Below are 20311 nucleotides of genomic sequence, written 5' to 3'. Positions count from 1 at the left end.
TCAGCAGTCACCCTGAAAGGCTTGCTTTGCAGGTGCATGCTGGGAAGGAAATCCAGGCACCCCTAAGTAAAGGGCAGAGCAAATGGTTTGGATGCAAATTAGAGCAATAGGAAACCAAACTCAACCAATGGAATCTCAGCTCTTCTGGATTCTTTCACCTCCAAGAAGAAGTAAAGGTTCCATGCTGAGCACTGGACTTTGAGGCAGCCTGCAACTTGTTGCCACGGCTGTGATATCCTAAAGGTCAGAAATCGATGGCAGAAGCTATTTTAATATGCTGGCTGGTGGGTTTGTGCACTACTGGCTTCCGGGGGAGGGAATCAGAGTTATTGGTGCTATAGAGATTATTGGCCAAACAGAGATTTCCCTTTAGTTCAAGTGCAGGAGCCTTGTCCTTGGAGCAGAAAGATCTGGGGTCTATCTGTGCTGTTGCTGTGGAAAGCAGCACAGCAATCAATGACTGGTAGGTTCTCATCAAGCCATAAATACATTGCAATATAAAAGAGCTTGCATAAATAACATGGACTAGAGTCTGATACGTTTCTCCCACACACTGTTCCTAATAACCACCTTAATCCCCACAATCCACTACGTACCCTCCTCTCTCAAGTCTGGTTTGATTCCCTTCCCTCATACACAGCCCCCATCTTTGCCCACTGTGCCTTGGGAATTGCTTGTCCTCCCCCTCTTTGGGAGTTAAGTAACCTCCAAGGGGGAAGGGAGGAGCCACGCTCAGTTTCAGCTTCCTCATTAACTCATCTGATCAAGCTGATAAATGACCAGTCAGTAAGAGCAGACATAATTCATTGCCTCATCCCGTCACCGGGCCTGGACCAGCCTTGCTGCAGTGACCACTTAGCCCAGAGGAACAGCAAACCTTTTTCACAGCAGCTATGAGATGCGGATTGTCCATCTCTCACAGCACTGTGGTCCATTCCTCTTTGGCCAGTCCCACAGCAAGGTGGCCACCGCTGTCTATATGCACTTTCTTGACCATACCGGTGGGAGGCAAAACCTCCCAGCAATATCCGGTGGTAATTAAAGCACAGGTTTCAACATTTATGCTGCTGGGCCATCTCTTCTCCACCCAGCAGCTCTTGTTTCTGCCTTCTGAGTGGACATAGACAAAAACCAGGGGTGGGGGATGGAAAACTGAGAAAAAACCATCAGAAAACATTCCAACCACCACCACCCAACCGCCCCATTTTTCACCAAAGTTTCTGAGCATTTCAAAATGTTCCTGCTCAGCTCTGCTCCCAGCCCAGTCCCATGTAGCTCTTTTACCTCAATTTCAGCAAAGCACTGGCCTGAGAACACATGTCCCCCATCCTCCACCACATACTGGATGAGCTTCCCAGCCGAGGGTGAGCGAAGGAGAGACGGATCGTTTTCCTTCTCAAACACGCAGGTCTTGTTACCTATGGTGATGCGGTACCTAGGGACGAACACCTCAGTGGAATGCCATGCGGAGAGTATAGGAGGGAGAAAGCCAACCCCCCCAGTCCTAGATCATAATATACAAGTCGCAATTATCTGCAGTTTAGTGGCTTGGTTCTAGAGATGAACATCTGAGTAATCAGGACTGCGGGGGTCAGGAAGGAATTACTATCTACCCCTAGCATACGTACAGCATTGCTTCTTCTGAATCAATGGGAGCCTGGATGCTGGACCCAATGAACTCCCAATATGATCCGGTCTGGTAAATTCTATATAAACCAAGATCGACAATACTGGAGACTGGATGTGTTAACACAAAGCTGTCAAATGGCAAACGCTCACCAAACCTCCCACATCCAAACTCCTCCAGTGCTCAGAATGCAGCTGAGAAGAGGAGGCCACACCCTTGTGGTGAAACGATGTGTTTCAAAGGCATTGTGTTTAGATTTTTATAGCATCTTCCAACCCAAGTCTTTCACAGACTACTAGCCACATTCATTAGAGTCTGCACAGAGAAAGAGTCCCCACGCACCCCAAGGGGGTTATGTGGTATAAACTCCAGGGGATTGGAGAGCTGAAGAATTCACTGAATCAGCACATCCGCCACCTATGCTGTCTAGACCCTATTCCCAGGCAATGCCACCAGCTTCTCTCGTTGTGTTAAGCCCTCCACTCAGTGCAACTGCAGGATACCGTGCCAGGGTCTATGCAGCCATAAGCCAACGAATCTGCGTCTGTGCATATATAAAAAGGTCACCCGCCCAGCCTATGGAGTGGAATACGACAGCTGTTCTGTACCAGTGGCAGATTTTTAATAAGAAAGTGAAAACGAACTTTTCAATGGAAACTGAAAGGGCAAGAAGAAGATAATCACCCGAGTTGGAATTTGGCCAGCCTGTGCTAGCCTCTCTTTGTTTTGTCCCCACCTCTCCCGCAAGAAGTCACCACAAGCAGGGAAGAAGCCTCCTTCCATAAAGGCTGAGGTCTCCAAACTACCATGTTCGGTGGTGTGTGGGCAACACTAAACTCCCACCTTCTTGCCGAGACCACATCTAGCCACTCTATCTACCAAGGGCCTGTAGGAAACTGGAACGTAGGCTCCCATTCAGCTCAGTAACCCACTGCTAGCAAACCAGATGGGCAGCCTGGGAGTTCACCCATCTCCTGCCTGGAAGGATGAGACTGCAGAGAGGCTGGAGAAGAAAGAATCACACCTCATATTGGCGCATCACATTCCAAATCCTGCTTCCAGCTGCAGGCAATCCCAAATGCTTCAGATGAAAGCAAATTTCTTCCCCTACTCCTATCCCTAATAATGCACCTATCGAGTTCTTCAGTATTGTATAGTAGTTGGGGGGATTCCTTCCTGATCCTGTGATAAGCAGCTGAGGTCTCAGAGCATGAAATTCTATTAACCCATCTTGGCATGTATGTAAAGAGTAAGTGACCATAAACGATCCCTATAGCGGAGATTGATACCTGTCCACTTCTTCTTTCATGTAGGTTGTGTAGCTGCTGCCATCATAGGATAAGAGCAGCCCTCCATCACTCAATCGGTGTACCTCAACCTCCACGTAAGACTTGTTCATGACGACCACATAGGAATTGGGAGACTGCCGGGTCACCTATGGGTCCATGAGCAAGAACATGGAGCAGCATGTAAAGGAAACATGGTAACATTGACATTATACTGGCTGGAGCACCAGGCGGGTTCCTTGGTTTCTGGACTGGACTTTTACATTCAGTAATAAATGAAGATGTCTAAGGGAAATCTGAGTCACCTGACCACCAGCAGGGTGTTGCTGAGTACTGAAAAATCAATGTGAAAACCGGAGTCTTGCAGGGCAAAGGCCTGGCAGGGATCTCACTGTAAGGGAAATGTAATGGAAGAGAGGGTCTCAGAGTGGGGACACTGCATGGGACACTGTGGAGAAGTTTCCAAGCACACAGAAGCAGAGAAAATCCCCTTCCCGTTTTCCTGGCCGTCTTTGCCCATCACCCAGATTTTAACTTGAGCCTTTCTGTTCAAAACAGTCATTGCAAAGCCAAGACGGTGCCAAGCAACACGAGATCCCTCCAACCCACAGCGGAGAAGAGTCTCCGCATTGCACTGTACCTTTAGCACGTACTTCTTTCCATCATAGATGAGTTCAACATCCACTGTGTTCAGCAGTGTATGAGCAGGCAGGACCTGACCTCTGAAAGATGGACACGTGCAAGACTTTACCCTTCAAGTTCTCTAAATGGCCACTGGGGGCGGGGGATTAAACACAGCACACAAGCACTTGGAGACAGCACTGGCATAGAGATTGGACATCCCTCCTTAGGAGAGACATCACTCTCAAACCCAACATACGTTCATTCCCATTCCACAGAGACCTTGTTCTATCCCCCACCCAACCCACCTGCTTTACTGATAGTGAACGATTTGCACTGAAACATCAAACACATTTACAGCACATCTTTGTTGCGGTCAGTAACAGCCCCATGTGATTAAAAGCAGCTTTTCACTACTATGGTCCTTGGATCCCTCGTCCAGAGCCAGGGGCCCCAAACATGGGCCTGGCAAGACTGACAGCCTCATTTGGAAAAGAAGTGTCCATGTCATGTCAGACTTAGTCTGAATTAAAATGTTATGGCTGGTCTCCCAAGGGCTCCCAATCCAGTTTGAAGTAAGCTAGAATGTTAGGGGGGTTCCGAGCACCGGTTGAAGGCCTGATGAACACCTCTGTAGACTTGGACTACAAAACAGGGACAGCACAAGCTTTACCCCTGCTGTCCTGCGAATGGGTCTCAACTCTGTTACGCATTCAATCCCCGGCCTTTCTCCTGAGACTGCCAACAATTGGGCTAATCAGCACCACTGTGGATTTTTCTGGAACACACACGGACATCTGTCCATAAGGCACTGGCCTGAGAATGCTAAACAGCCACCGAGGCCAGAGAACAGCCATCAGATGATAACAAGCTTTAGGCATTTCTGGCCTGGGTTGCATTTGGGCTACGTGCGAGTTGAGCTTTATACAATGTCAACAGTCTGTGACTAGTGCTAGCCGCAAAGAGTAATTTTACCTTTCCAGAGAGTGCAGGAAGTTGGAGACGCTGTTCCGGAAGCTCACGTCAGCCACATGCAGAGCCCCACACACTACCCCTAGCATAGTGTCAGGCCTCTCTGCCTAGAGGGAAAGGGTATGGGATGAAGGAAAACCTCAGTCTTTCCACATGCTCAATTCCTTCTGCTTTACCATCCCTCCATCCTGGCCTCTCCCTATCTGAGAGTGTCATTCATGTCATTATGGTCAGTTGCATTTGCTGTCCAAGGTAGAAAATCCCTTAAAGTTAAAATTGCTGTAATACTAATACATGAAAGCAGGCCAGGAAGCAGGTCATCTCTGCGCTAGTTTAAAGGAAACAATTTGAGTTTTATTCTCACTGGGCCAAATCCTGAGGTACTACATAAGTTTTCACTCTTGTCATTTGTTTAACATTCCCGGTGAAGACAATAAGCCTGATTCTCAGTTACACTAATGCCCCTTTACAAGTGCTTAAGGACTCTTTATACTGCCAAAATGGAGTAAAAAGGCACAGAGTAAATGAGAACTAAGCCTAATGCATTTGTTTCCAGAGTCCTTACTAAGGACTGAGTAGAGCATCACCATTGTTAAATCTCTGACCAGTAAGTGCCAAGCTGTCAAGATCATGAAATGTCTTTTCCTCCCCAATAAATCAACCCCCACTCCCCAAAGTTTATAATCTCCTGAAGCAAGGGGGTATACCTGCACTTTCTCAGCAATGAGCCTGTCCAACCAGCCAGTGTCAATGCTGTTGTGCTGGAAGCTTTCTGTCTCCAGCAGTTTAATCAAGTACTCAACAGTGGTTCGGAAATCCCCTCGGATAGACAGTTCCTTCAAAGCCACCACCATGTTTCTGAAAGGAAAAGGAATTCACAAACTGTGTCTCACTAATAGCTTGTCGTGACCTGGTAAGCCTAGACAGTTACCACAAATTAACATCCCCAGTGAGTCACCTGGAAAAACAAGTAAGTCATGCCAATAGCAGATGAAGTGTGTGTGCGCATGGGAGCAAGATGCTACACATGCATCATGCCTGGGAATAAGACATCATCAGCTTCCTCCAGCTTACACTTGGGATGTACCAGAGAAACTTATTTGGTACTTTGGTCTTTCTGATTTTGTCGCTATTCTTTTCTACTCATCCTTCGTCCTGGCTTGATTGTCATTGCTGAAGATCTTGGTAAACGCAGTTTCAGTGGAGTGAAAAGACCAAATGCCAGATTGGAGTCTGACGTTGGGTCTGCATAAGGTTTCCTCCACGGATTTTACTTCAAAATTTACTCTTCCTACTGGACATTTGCTAAAACTGTATTCTTCACATCCACACCTCTCAACTGTACCTGATTAAAAAGGTACTTCATCCACATTAGTACCAAATTTACCATCATCCCATACAAACCTGGCATTATCCCACTGATTATTATTATTGGCAATAGTCAATGCTGAATAATGAAAGTGACATTATGCTCTATACATTTTTACCTTTCAATCTTATTGGCTGTGTGAGAGACAAACCTCCAGGTCTCAAAGGATCTTTAGGTTACGAGACCCAACTTAAACCGAATGGAAGGGTGAGTTCTACCATAACCCACAAAAAAACATTGCTGCAAGAAAAGCTCATAATATGACAGCTCTACTGGAAATTAAATATTCAACATGCATAGGATAGTATTGGGCAGATGTTTAGTACTGTTCCGTTTAACCCTTTAGAGAGAGACAGCCTGTATGGTACATGTTCTCCATACTTCTGTTCAGCTAAAAGTCAGGAAAATGTCCCCCTTTTATGAATATTTATAAAATATTTAAAAAATTAATAAACCTTTTCATATATATTTATATGAAATAGGTCTTGCAGAACTTAAGTAGGAGATTCGATCTGCACACCAACTCTGTATGTGGACTCATCAACTCTGGGGGTCTTAAACTTAGAGGATAAAACATTTGTAGGCAGCAAGAGCTTCTTAACAGACCACCACTTAACAGGAAATTGAAAAGGCGACATAAATAACAAGGTGTAAACAGAAAAGCTCCCAAGCTTGGGATTCAAACCTAATCCTATGACCCTGGTTGTTCAGCCCTCCCCTTCCCCAAGGCATTCTCTCCCCACTATCTCCTAAGCAGCCACTCTTCTAGAGGAAGCGGAGTTAGATTTAATTCCTTGTTCATTGGCAACTAAATTACAGCTGTCACAAGGGATTACAGATCCCTTCCAAGGGGCTAGGTTTGCATACAAAACCAAAGTCACACGTGGCATTCATGAGGGATCCACATGAGGCACTTGTAGGACCAGACCCTCTATAGAGCACCCAGGAGGGTTTTCACAGTGAGCTAGTTCCATATTCTAACCACTTTCCTGGCTACTTACGAAATGGCCTCCTCACGGTTCTCTCCCCAAGAGAAGCAGTGACCAAACTGAGAGTCAGCATATTCGTGAAGCCCCCCTGCAGCAGCGACACTGAAATAGCCCCAGACGTTCTTATTGCTGCGGAAATTCAGTTCCTGGACTGTTCCAGAGCTGGGCTTAAAACCCTACAAGGAAATATATTAAATGGTTATGCACCCTAAAGGAAAAGTAAATGTTCCAGGAGTAGTATGCACTCGTCAAAAAATTAAAAAGAACAACACACCACAACTGGGACTTGTTTAGGCTACAGAGATTAGCAACACCTCCTAGTACTGGGATATCACATGCTAGGTAATGTCAGGCTGCATCCACATTGGGTAGGAGACCTCCAAGATAAACCCAAGTGCTGTAGGAAGTGATGTAAAAGATTCAATACGAATGCACCAACATGTGTCTAAGGAGTGCTGAGATGCAAGAGATGCCATCCTTGAGAAATGACAGGAAACCAAGGTCCTATCCAAGGTCTTTGTTGTCATTAACCTCTTAAATGTTAACCAGCTACGGTGCACATGGACATACTTTGTGTGCAAGAGCAAACAATTCAGGGGTGATGGAGTTCAAGATCGTGAGGCATTTTTTACAAGAGTAAGAGTATTATTTTGATCGGGGGATGGGGAAGGTTTCATCCTACTATATAATACTCTCTCTATGGCTAACTTCAGCCAAAAAAAGGATTTCTCTCTCAGCTCACTTGAATTTGGTATAGAAAGTTCTGGGTTTGATCCTTGCTGATGACTGTGTGTGCAGGACCATGGCTCATTAGAATGACATACCAATACTATAGAAATAACTGAAATGCTAAGTGCAGCTTTTACCTCATCTGGATTTTCACTGGTGATACGAGCAGCAATCACATGGCCCCGTGGACTGGGGACGTGGGCTGAGTTCTCAAAGTCAATGGGTACATCTCCCCAAGGAGACACACCATACATTACTCGGATATCTTTGATCCTATGGAGGGGAATCCCCATGGCAATCTATAGGAGAATATAAAATATAGTTAGCTAAGTTTTACTTCTCACCTAAGTTTCACTTCCCTTAACCTTCACAGGTTCATTACACCCATCTTCAGTGGTGGCTGGACACTGGTTGTATATACTACTATGATTCTAGGACTCTCTTTCTAGGCGTAATGTCACAATTCTTTACCTCAGGATGCACCCAATAATAATGTTTTGCACCTCTTCACCTGTCCGTCTCAAAGTGCTTCACGAAGATGGATGAAAGTCATCTTTGTTTTACAGAAGGGGAAACGGATTCAGAAAGGAAGTCATTTGCCCAAGCTGACATGGTGAGTCAATGAAACAGCTGGGAATGGAATTCAAATGACCTGACTCCCTGTCCTGTGACCTGGTCACTGGCCTATAGATAAGGCTACCCTGTCTATCTGAACTATGCACATTTCATCGGAATCTGCAATACAGTCAAGACAGAGACCATGCTCTTCATGTAAATCCAACATGCTCCAACTCAAGCCAGAGGGCTAAATCTGGCTAGCAGAATCGCAAAACATAGGGCTTCCAGTAACTGCAGATGGAGGACAAAGTTAATTAACTGTGGTGTCTTCCTGCCAGTGGAGTCAAACAAACAATTACTGTTTATCTACCCGGGAAGAGATAGGTAAGAAAAACAGCAAGGAGCATTTATTAAAATGTATATGCAACTATGGATTCTGGCATGTTACCATCATGGTCCTAACTGTGTCACTAAATTTGAGCAGGGCTGCATGCGGAACAATTACTACAAACGTATGAAGACAGAGAAGCTGGCCTGATCGGGATAAGTTTCAGCATCCTGAGCTGCTCCTTTTGGGCAAAAGGATGCTTGACTTTGAAAGCCAATGATGTACAATGACCTGTGCATTTCTAGGCATTCAGGCATGTGAAATAAAAAAGCCTCCCTTATAAAAAAGTCAGGAATTTTTACCAGGAGCTGCAAGAATACATCATACTGCCTTTAAAAAACCACAATAAGGACGCCAAGAATTACCAGATTCACTGGGCAGTCTGGAGAAAGGCCTTGCAACGGCTCCTATTTCTGGGAAGACAGGGAATAGGTACCAAGAAGCTCTGTGTTCTCACATGCTGTGCACATGAACCAGTTGGTTTATTGTATAGAAGCTTGTTGAGTATTTGGATGAGGAATGCAACGATTCCACTTTGGGGGATATTAAATATCAACAATGGTGTTACCGGATAATGTTGCCAGCAATTTAAATATTTCTTAATTGGACATAAACAGTAATTTAAGGGGGCACTACTGGGTTAAAACTATTAAAAGACAAATTTTCTTATTAGTGTTGCATTTAATAGTTCTCTTGTTACTAAGCCAAGCCTCATGCTTTCCCTGTCACATCAGTGACTTGATCACCTAACGTGTACATGAGTCATCTGTAAGAACACTGTGGAGCTGAACACTGGGAGTGACCCAGACAGGAGTGCCCCCTTTTTCCCCCCCAGATTCTGGTGGAACCGGTTATTTGTGCTCAGACCTCTCCAACACCCCATGCTTTGAATACCTTTAAATGTCTCCACAGGTATGAACCCTGTGTTGTGACTCACCTGTAACTGTGCTGCAGGCAGGTTGACGTCAGCCACCATCTCTGTGCAGGGGTGCTCCACCTGCAGCCGGGGATTCAGCTCCAGGAAGTAGAAGCTGCCATCCTGGCTGTAGAGGTATTCCACTGTACCGGCACTCACATACCCCACCATCTTGGCGAGCTTCACTGCACACTAGGAGATGAGATGGAGAAAATGTTTAGCCCATATAGATCATGGTCAACCACCCCTTTCATTCCACCCACCCCATCCACACCACACTTTCTTACTGGAATTTTAGAATGGCCATTTGCTATCCCAGTAGAATTTATACAGTTGGAATCTGTCAACCCCCTATTCCTCTCTGTGAACGTGTCAATACAAATTCAAAACATCACTGACCACTTAGGGGAACTAAGCATCGTATGTCACAAAAACGTTTCAAGTCACATGGGCCTCTTTCTGGAAAAAAAAGGATTATGCTTGGTGCAGCACGGGCTGGAGTGGGGAATTACTGTATACACACCCCATATAACAAACCCACAACCATGCAACTACAGAGCCAAGCATTCTGAGATCTCCAAGAATTTGACAAGTTTTTCAGACACATTCACATGCTGTATACTCAGGGATCATTTCTCCCACTATTGAAATGCAGTCACTTCTGGAATGGAACTCTGCAGTTGTTTGACAGCACACACAAACAATTCTAGAAATATGAGTGCTAATCTGTACATACTAAGATTGCAACACTGGACCCTGTATTGCTATTTGAAAAGACCGTCACCATTCTTGTTTTTTTGGAATGCCAGGGAACTGGCTCCTTCTGCAGGCAGAGTATCACTTTTCTTCACAAAAGGCAGGGAAAGTGGAATTCACAGAACCACACACACCTGTTCCATATGCTCAAACACCACTGAGGTAGCAATAGTTGCAGGAGCCTCTTCGATGATCTTCTGGTGCCTGCGCTGCACTGAGCAGTCACGGCCAAAAAGGGAGATGGCATTGCCGTACTGATCCGCAAGGATCTGCACCTCCAGGTGGCGAGACTGCTTGGCTAGTCTCATCACAAAGATCGGTGAGCCTGGCACTTCAGCTTGAACCTGCAACAGAGACAACATAATGCAAACCAACTCTCCCTCCTATTCTGACACAAAGTCAGGCTCCTTCTTCAGCTGCCTTTCTGTAAGAGGCTGTTAATACTGCGGAGTACTGGCACAGAGTCTCACCTGTATGACCAAACGTTAGAAATCTGAATGCTCTGCATTTCTATTTCCATCTGAGAAACTCAAAGCACTTTACAAACATTAATGAACTGAACCCAGAGACGGAGAAATGGAAGCACAGATGAAGTAAGTAACTTGCCCAAGGTCACAAAGGAAGTAAGTGGCACAGCTGGGAATACCACCAGATCCCAGAAATCTGATTCCCAATCTTGTACTATTGCAACCAGACCACCAGGCTGCCCTTTTAAGCTCTAGCCCCATGAAATAATATTAGAGGTGCAGAATCAACAGTCTCATCAAATCTTATAGGAGGCATAGGAGCGTTCTGTAATGAAGTCACACATAGTGATTTTCAAGTTAAACAGAACATTTAACCATCTCAGTGCTGTCTAACACAGCAGGTATATGCTGGTATGCGCACGGGTCTATTGGATCCTGATGGAAGCGTTGTCCTGCCAATGGAATGGTGATAAGTGAAAGAACACCACTGCCATCTGTTACTACATGGAAACTACAAGGGAACACAGCAGTGAAGCATTTGAACTGAGATACCAATCCAGAGTGGCTAATGCAGCACATGCTAACCCCAGAGCACTGAGAAAAAGAGTTCAAATAAATTGAGACATCAGGTTCCTGTAGAAGCCTAGGGTATTTTCTGGGGGAAGAAAATGACTAGGATTTGCCCTAGGCCATTCATTGCTGGAAATACCCTGTGCTCCAGTGGTGTATAATTACAGTACAACCTCCATTATCTAAACCTCCCTTATCCGCAAGTCCCCATTATCTGAAACAGGGACACATTCCTCAGCATCTGTTAATTACATTTGGAACTCCTTCTATTACCAGAAACCACAGCAATCACACTCAGCACCATGATATTTGGTTAACTGGTGTTGTATTGGAGTTACTATAGTCTCCACAGATATAGGGGCATTCTAGTGATATACTCATGGCTATAAAGCAAAGTTTGGCAAGACCCCAACAGTTCAGAGCAGCAAGACAGGTGTTGATGGATAATACAGTGCTTTTATGTCCCTCAACATTCCCGGATAAGCTCTTGCTGAACTGTGCAGAACATCTACGGTGACCTCCACACTAGAAACAAGACAGCACAAATGAATGGGAAGAGATTTACCTGTCTAAAGAGGTTGGGGAAGTCATCTGCATTGTTAACTTTCCTGATTCCTTTTCCTCCTCCTCCTTCAGAGGCCTTGATCATGACTGGGTAGCCAACTTTTTCAGCTGCCTGAAGATGGAAAGAGAAAAAGATTAAGTACAAAAGCTGTTGAGCAGCCTATGAAACAAGTTAGGGATTTCATTCTTTTTCATAGTTTCAAAGTTTGGGGCCAGAAGGGATCACTGGATCATCTAACCAGACCTGCATATCACAGGCACTTAGGATAATCCCAATAACTTCAGTGAACCTAAAGCACTCTAGTCCTCAGGAGATTAAACTGTTGTCTACCACAGAAGAAGAGAGACTGCAGCACCCAGACCTCTTCTCGTTCTAGAAAGTTTCCATAGAAGGAAATAAAGAAGGGTTTGAAGGAGGAGTGAGCAAACCAGTTTAATTAAGAAGAAAGGCAGACACTCTCTGAACACTGATCCAGAAATGAAATAGAGCCCTCGCTGCAGTACAGTTTTGTACTCATCTGCCCTTCCTTGCTCCTAATTTTCATGCACCTGTGCACTTTTGCTTCTGGTCCTACCCAGGAGGTAGAATACCAGATATCTTGCATGACAGAATCTTGTTCAGAGGATTTTCAAGCCCCGGTTTTGCTGAACTGAGAAGTTTGGCTAAGCTTTGAGAATTCCTATAGGGAATCAAACCCCCAGACTCTTGAGGTGTGTCCCCATCACCAGCTTACGTCATTCTTTCTGAAGTGGGGCAAACCAAAGACCACCCAAGTAGTATCCACCTACCAGCAGCCCATCATCCACATCTTTGACGTAGCCTTTTTCATACAGCTCCTGGGGCACATTTAAGATGCGCTTCTGAGGGTCATTCTCCTGCCAGTCCACTCGGAGGCCTAAAATACAAACAACATCCACGAGGTAATGGAACACTGCACCTTTCTCACGCATCACCTTGTCATTCCCCTATAAGTCTTGAGAAGGCATTTTGGTTCTAGGGGCAGCAATAGAAACAAAAAATAGGAGACAAAGGAAGAGGGAGCTTTGGGATGTGGGGAACCAGCTGTCAGACTGACAGCCCTAGAAAGTGAAGTCCTTTCTCCACAGAACAGTTATAACGAAAGCAGTTTCAGCACCAGCATCTCAAGCCTAAACTGGAGGGAGAACAGCCCAGACGTTGAGCTCTCTGAAACAGAAAAGGCAGCTTCACCCTGGTTACATGCCCCAGGAGTAGGCCAGGTATGCTAAGTAGAGGTAGCAGGAGCATGAGGGACTGACAGAGTTACAATTAAAATGAACGAAAGTTCAGATTTTTTAAAACATGGATATTTGGCCAGACGTATCTATGGTATATTCTGCAGTCACGGTCTACACCTTGGGTCGCACAGGAGTTATGCCCATAGAATCACACACAGCACGTGGGCCATCTTCATAGGAGATTTTTCAACGCATCGATGTTTCCTGAACTTTCAGGGTGCCTGAGGGAAGGACAATGTAACAGTAATCTTTATGGTACGAACAAGGATCAATTTCTTACCACTGCCGCTCCATGGGAGAGTTGGGATGCCTGCAGTTTGGGCCACTATGGAGGATGCAATTTTATCTCCTAAAGCCCACATAGCCTGGCTTGGAGGCCCTGCAATAAACAAATGAGACCCATGAGGGAGATTACTCAGAGAAATCAGGCACCAGGGAAGATCCAACAGGGTATAGTCTAGATTATGTTATGCTAGTTGGGTAAGAAACTACTCTGCTAATGACGGTCTCTTGGAATGGATACTATGGGCCAGATCATGGCATGGTGTAAATCAGCATTGTTCTGTTGAAGCCAATGGAGTTATGTCAATTTACATCAGCCAAGGATTAAAAAAAACAAACATTCAAATTTACTGTACCGCAGGTTCTCTGAGAAGGAAAAGTTAAACACTGCAGTAAGGCAACCTGATGGCACTTCACGGTGGCAGCAGATGTGTGGGCATATACAAAAATGCTATTGAAGGACAACAACTTCCAAGAACCACTACCCTCACACACACTCTCCTCCAGCAGGGTCTGGCGTCTACTTGATCAGTCAATTCCCATTAGTGTAACTGACATGAGGTGCATAACTCAAGACTCTTTTCTAGCATGGTAATTCAGTTTCCCATTTATAGCTCAGTTCTGCAGACGTTACACAGGCAGAACTTGGACTGACTTTACTAGGAGTTTTGCTTGCATGGATTGCACCAGGTGACTGATAAGAGTTTTAAGTTAGAGGTGGGCTTATTGTCAAACTTCACATCCACACTTCCCTGAAGTTCAAAAAGGTGTTCTCTGTGGTTTTGTTTCAGATTATGAGAGAGAAAAGACCAGTCCCGAAGTTCAGAACTGGATATAAACATCCCTAAAGTAGAGGGCTGGGATGAACGTGTTCAGATCAGGACTTTTAGTCTGGGTACTCGGATCTAAGTTTTACCCAATTTTCAAATCCTAAAATAAATAATCATAGAGTCCATCACATAATGTGACTTCTAGGATATGCACTACATTGCACCAAAAACAGTCAGGCACTGAGTTATCTGTAACATTGGCTAGAATGCAAAACCCACCTACACTCTGTCTGAACTTTACTTCTTCAATAAACCCTTATTACAAACTCAGTCTTTAAATTAATAACAGAGATTTTTTTCCTCCCCCCACACTTTAACAGCCATGTTTTCTAACCTCCTATCTCAGCCTGCACGTGACACCTGCTCCATTCTGCAGATGATGTGTTGGAAAACCCGCCCCTCCCTGAACCAGAGAAACTGACAGTTTTTAAGAAGTTCAGTTCAAGACACATGAAAGATTTATTTTCTCCCAGCAGTTGTCTCGAATAAAGGAAAAACTATAAATTTGAAGAACCAGCATTAGAGGTGGGCGTGAACTGAAGCACCCCTGGACTTTGGCAAATTCCAGATCCAACTTAATCAGCTCAGGCCTTGCTCTAATAAAAACCAGCCACAGGCTGATCGGAGCCACAGATGGCAAGTTCTACGGATGTGCATGGCAATAAATGAAGTGATGAGGTTGTATAGCACCTGCATCTCCCAATCTTAGTCTTTGTACTGACCAAAATCTTCTCTAATCCAACAGAGTGTAATCTAGCCTTTTCTTGGGGCCTTCAATGAATAGGTCTACTCTAGACTACATCATTAGGCAGCGTGGTCCATCCCCCAAGATGCACTCTGTCAGTCTTGCATGGGTAAGCTTTAGATTGTTGCTCTTTGTTTTAAGGTCCTGGATTTTCCACCTCTCCAAGACCACGTTTATAACTGACTAGACAGCACTGGGCTGTGAGAAACTGCAAGTCAAAAAGAAATGTCCTTACCCATGAAGGCAATTCCATTTTTGTGGAGGAGTTCTGGTAGTTTGGGGTTCTCAGAGGCATGCCCCCAGCCAGCCCACACTGCCTGGAGAGGAATACAAGGCAAATTCATTCCTTACAGCTGCAAAAGCAGTCAGCAAACCAATCAATCAAGTGGGTGCTCTGAGCCTCTCCTTTCCTCACTGAACAAGTTTCAATCCCACATCATTCACACACCAGACAAGTGCACTGCATCTCAAAGACAAGTCCCCAGAGAATGACATGACAAGGAACTTCGGAAGAGGATTCAAGGGCAGAGTTGTGCTAAATACCTGCTCAAGTATTTACATCTGGAAAATCTGCCCCATTTCACTGCTCAGCACCTTCATTGCTCCAAACAACCTGCTCATTTTCCCCAGACCATTTCTCTGACCTTACTTTCCTCAGATGTGGATCATTCTTCACGGACAGAAAGGACTGCTTGATTTTGCCTTTTAATTCTAAACGTGATCTTTGCCCCTTCTCACCTGCACTGGAATCCGTTTAGCAATATCAAGAATGAGTTCCACATTTGCATAGTTATTGTTGTTTGTTCCTCCTGGCACTGGGACATAGTGATCTGCCATTTTAATGTACTCTGTGGACACAAAGGGAGTCACATTTAGGACACATCCAACCGGCACCATTCAGCCTTAAACCCTAAACAGTTTGCAGTTTTTACTTCCATCACTCAAGCAGCACTCTGGATTTGTCGTAAAAATAATAAGCACAAATACACAAACACACACATTTTACAGAGCGATTTTATCTTCCAAGCATTTCACAGATGATGATAATCAATTTATCAATCATTTAAGCCTCCAAGCATCCCTGTGAAGTAGTTCCATATCACCCCCCTCCTACCCCAGTTTCAAGGGAAGTGCCGAGGCTAGAGTTTTCTGGCTGAGATCACACAGCAAGTCATTGGCAGAGCCAGGGATTGCATCCAGGAACCCTGGCTCCCAGCTTTGATTACTAGATCACCCTGCCCTAATCCCCTGTTCTAACAGCCAGACCATTCTCCCTCCAAAAGGAGGCCCTCAAAGACACTCCTTAGTCACAGCTTGCTGCATTTTTAAGGCAGTGAGAAAATTAACACTTCAGGTGTCACTTTGTGAGTTTATAATGCACTCAGCTCTTTGTACTGAAGGCAAATGCAAGTGATCTCAAAAAGCCTCCTGGTTTAAGACAGAAAACAAGCACTTGTTTAAGTGTTTATACACTTGTGTCAAATCTAGGAGTGAAAAAGCAAACAGAAACAAGGGTATGAGGGGGGAAATATTCCCATCAAATCTGAAATGGCTTTAAATCCATGACTCAAGAGGTAACTCCAAAGATCACCTGACTGGGGCTTTGCATTCTTTATCGTTTCAGATAAAAGCGTTTAATCTCCTCCCAAGTTAACTTGTCCCTTGATGGGTGAGCAAAAATACGCGCTCTGTGCTCACGCATGGCATCATGCATATTGCCCATGCATAAAGTTTTGAATGGAGGATGGGCAATTTCCCCTAACAGGTCATTACAGCTCACCTGCATTCGCTTTCAGATCTTCAGGAGTCACCATGACGACAAACCTGATTGCACGCTCATTTCGAAACATCTCATAGGACCAGCGTCGGATGGATCTCATACATTTCACCGCCGCAATCCCATTATTGGCAATAAGGACCTAGGTGGATTAGAAACAGAGTGGAGAGATAACCAGGGGGCAATAAGAACTAGGCAGCAAGGGAGAGAGGCCATTCAAATATTTGTTTTTCCTGAGTGCATTTCATCTGAGCTGTTGGTTAAACCCTTTCCTCAACACAGGCGCCTCTCAGTTCAACAAGAGCATTCCCTTCCACAGCAATCAACTCAGAAACCAGCTCTTGGCTTGACCATTAAGATTTGAATGTAATACGATTCACTTTGCTTGAAGAACAGGATGGGACACTGGAGCAGGACCAATAAGCAGCCTGCAGCATCAGCTGCTAGTACATTTGAAATGAGTTCTTGTCAACCCCAGGGACTAGGATGGGGAAGGAGCCTCTCTCATTAGAGCATTAAAACTAGAGTGGAGAAAGCACTATAAAAATATAATCCCGCTCCAACAGCGGAGAGGCCCTGGATCATTCAATAGCCATCTCTAACATCCGAGAGTCATATTCTACATCAACTTCATCAAGCCTCGTGCTTTTTGTCACGCGAGGCTGAAGTGACAGGGTATTTACCCAACATGGCAATAAAAGCAAAAGAATCATTGTTACAGGAAGAAATGCAGCTTTCAGTTCCAGAACTCTCAATATTTGGCATTTACTAGCCTGCGAGTCCTGTGCTACACAGATAAAATAGCTTGACTGAGGTAGGCGTGGAAACAAAAAGCACAATTGAAAAGAACTAGTCACTTACCTTCTCGATAACTTTATTCCCCCCAAAACGAGTAACGAATTCTGCAGGGGAGGCCACAGTGAAATCCCGCTGTAGATCAACTTTCTTCCTGTCCCGGCCTTGCTTTACAAGGTGCAAGCCAGACATACTGGGCCTAAGGGTAAGAAAAAAGGTGACTCAGCTGACTTGTCGGTATAAGTAGGTAAATTTCACAGATGCCTCAGTGGGCAATTTTTAAAGTTTCCTCTGTGCAAAATTTTTTATGGCGATTGGCAGAACTGTTCAGTCTCCAGGCCTGAGCACTCACAATGAACTCTATGAGAACTGCTTACGAGATGCATGCAATGGTCAGATTGTAGGTGTTGGTCACAGGGGCCAGTGGAGGTGAGAGGGGAAGAACTGACTAACCAGTACATATATAAATTGCTAGTTATGTCCCCACATGGAAAGACAAGAGTTAACGTTATCCCAGCATGACGTTGATAATACATCTAGGGAACCAGAGTAGTGATAAGAAGAGAGGTTCCATCTTCCAAATGTAATCTACAAAACAAAACAAAACCCCACAGCTCTAAAGGAAAACTTTCTATAAGTCACTGCAAAAAGTCTCTAATTGTAACTCATAGCTGATCAGTTCATCAATACTCCCAAATCAACCAGTTCAGTTCTACAGCAACACATAGCTCTTCACTATTATCCCTCCTTGCTACAACCACCATTATTCCAAAAGACAACAGTGGCTCGTAATACTTTGAGTCAATAAAGTCTGAATTCTATTCCTTAGTTGGCAGAATTAGTGCAAATAGTGAAGGACAGTCTTGTGGTTAAATGAAGCCTATCCCCACCTCTGCCACAGACCCACTGCATGACTATGGCCTGGGCTACACTACCGGGGGCGGTTGAACTAAGATACGCAACTTCAGCTACGCGAATAGCATAGCTGAAGTTGCGTATCTTAGTTCGACTTACCTGGCCGTCCTCACGGCAGCGAGTCGACTGGCGTGGCTCCCCTGTCGACGCCGCTTACTCCTCCTGCCGAGGTGGAGTACGGGCATCCATTAGCGGATCGATTTATCACGTCCAGACAAGACTCAATAAATCGATCCCCGATACACTGAATACTACCCGCCAATCTGGCGGGTAGTATAGACGTGCCCTATGAGAAAATCATCGTCCCTTTCTGTGCCTCAGTTTCCCCAGACAAACTGCGGATAAAATCTGTCCACGCTTCCCAAGGGTGATGCAAGGCTTAAATTCACTAATATTTATAAAGCACTCAGATTCTCAGGCTGAAGATCTAAAACAATAGCAAAGGATTATTCTTGCATGTGTCTGTATCATTGCAGCTTTACTGGGGCAATAAGGACATTTATGTCTGATTTTAAAAATAGCAGCGTAGAGCCTCCGGCTAGAGCACAGGCTCCAAGACCCTCCCTGCCCTGCAGGGTTTCAGAGCCAGGGCTCCAGCCCCAGCCCAACTGCCTACACTGCTATTTTTAGCCCATAGAGCAAGCCCAAGTCAGTTGACCTGGACTTTGAGATTCACTGCCACGTGTCTTTTGTGCGGTGTAAACTTACCCTCAGTTTCTTTTCTTCAGATGTTCCCTTTCTACAAATGCACCCCAAAACCTCTGTCCTCAGCGCGATGAGCTGGGGATGACTCAGGGAAATCCCAGCACACCATTAATAGTTGAATAGCCTCAGTAATTACAGGTTCCATTTATGTGTTCTGCCCTAAAGCCCCATTTACACCCACGTTAAACCTGTTACCTGAAGCTGTTTTAAACCAGGTGTAAAACAGAGCAAGACCAAAGTTTACAGTGACACCAATGAAATGGCCCATCATCTGTAAAACGATCTTTCTATGTTATCTAGTTGTTTTGCCACTTTCTAAGGCTATGGCTACACTACAGCTTAAGTCGACATAAGTTATGTTGCTCAAGGGTGTAAATTAGCCATACACCCCAGAGCGACATAAGTTAGGGCACGTCTTCAATAGCAACGTTAAAGCGCTGGCGGCGGCAGCGCTTTAACGTGGCTGTGTAGTCACGGCAGTGCCGGGAGAGCTCTCTCCCAGCACTATAAAAAAACCCACCTCCACGAGGGGCGTAGCTTGCAGCGCTGGGAGCCGTGCACGGTCTACGCTGGCACTTTACAGCTCTGAAACTTGCAGCGCTCAGGAGCAGGTTTTTTCACACCCCTGAGCGTGAAAGTTGCAGCGCTGTAAAGTGCCAGTGTAGACAAGCCCTTACACCGACCTAAGCACCAGCGCGGACAGCACTAGGTCAGCAGGAGAGCTTCTCCCGCTGACAGAGCCGACACTGGGGATGGAGTAATTAAGTCAACAGGGGAGCTCTCCCCCATCGGCTTAGAGCAGCTCCACTAGAGAGCTTACAGTAGCACAGCTTCATCGGTGCAGCTGCGCCGCTGTGCGCTCTTTAGTGGAGACTTAGACCTGATGCATCTGCAGGTTCAGCCGATCACGGCTCCCCCTGTCCACGGTTTGCTGCTCCAGGCCAATGGGAGCTGAGGGAAGCAGTACGGGCCAAGGGATGTGCTGGCTGCGGCTTCCCACTGTCCCCATTGGCCTGGAGCGGCGAACCGCGGCCAGTGGGAGCCACGATCGGCAGAACCCTCCAGACACAGCAGGTAAACAAACTGGCCTGGCCCGCCAGGGTGCTTACCCTGGCAAGCCGCGTGCCAGAGGTTGCCGACCCCTGCTCTAGACTGTATACACATAACTCTGGCCCATTTCTATATAAGAATAG

General features: G+C 45.4%; 1 protein-coding gene across 5 annotated transcripts in view; it reads right to left on the bottom strand.

The window, feature by feature from the left end:
• ACACA (acetyl-CoA carboxylase alpha) overlaps positions 1-20311 on the bottom strand; it is a 190010-nt gene that overhangs the window by 137681 nt on the left and 32018 nt on the right. For all 5 annotated transcript variants that reach the window (XM_044993768.1, XM_044993769.1, XM_044993766.1 and 2 more), the window contains 16 exons: positions 17565-17697; positions 16707-16845; positions 15665-15774; positions 15162-15243; positions 13350-13448; positions 12602-12708; positions 11814-11924; positions 10346-10555; positions 9477-9647; positions 7731-7892; positions 6877-7040; positions 5214-5364; positions 4510-4613; positions 3554-3635; positions 2917-3062; positions 1285-1435 (listed from right to left, as the gene is read on the bottom strand). In XM_044993768.1, the coding sequence (XP_044849703.1) occupies positions 1285-1435; positions 2917-3062; positions 3554-3635; positions 4510-4613; positions 5214-5364; positions 6877-7040; positions 7731-7892; positions 9477-9647; positions 10346-10555; positions 11814-11924; positions 12602-12708; positions 13350-13448; positions 15162-15243; positions 15665-15774; positions 16707-16845; positions 17565-17697 (2122 nt within the window). The remainder of the gene's footprint in view (positions 1-1284; positions 1436-2916; positions 3063-3553; positions 3636-4509; positions 4614-5213; positions 5365-6876; positions 7041-7730; positions 7893-9476; positions 9648-10345; positions 10556-11813; positions 11925-12601; positions 12709-13349; positions 13449-15161; positions 15244-15664; positions 15775-16706; positions 16846-17564; positions 17698-20311) is intronic.

This window comes from Mauremys mutica, chromosome 19 (genome assembly GCF_020497125.1).
Source record: "Mauremys mutica isolate MM-2020 ecotype Southern chromosome 19, ASM2049712v1, whole genome shotgun sequence".
Lineage (NCBI taxonomy): Eukaryota > Metazoa > Chordata > Testudines > Geoemydidae > Mauremys > Mauremys mutica.
Note: the sequence above shows the minus strand (reverse complement) of the source record. Positions and strands in the feature narration are given on the sequence as shown.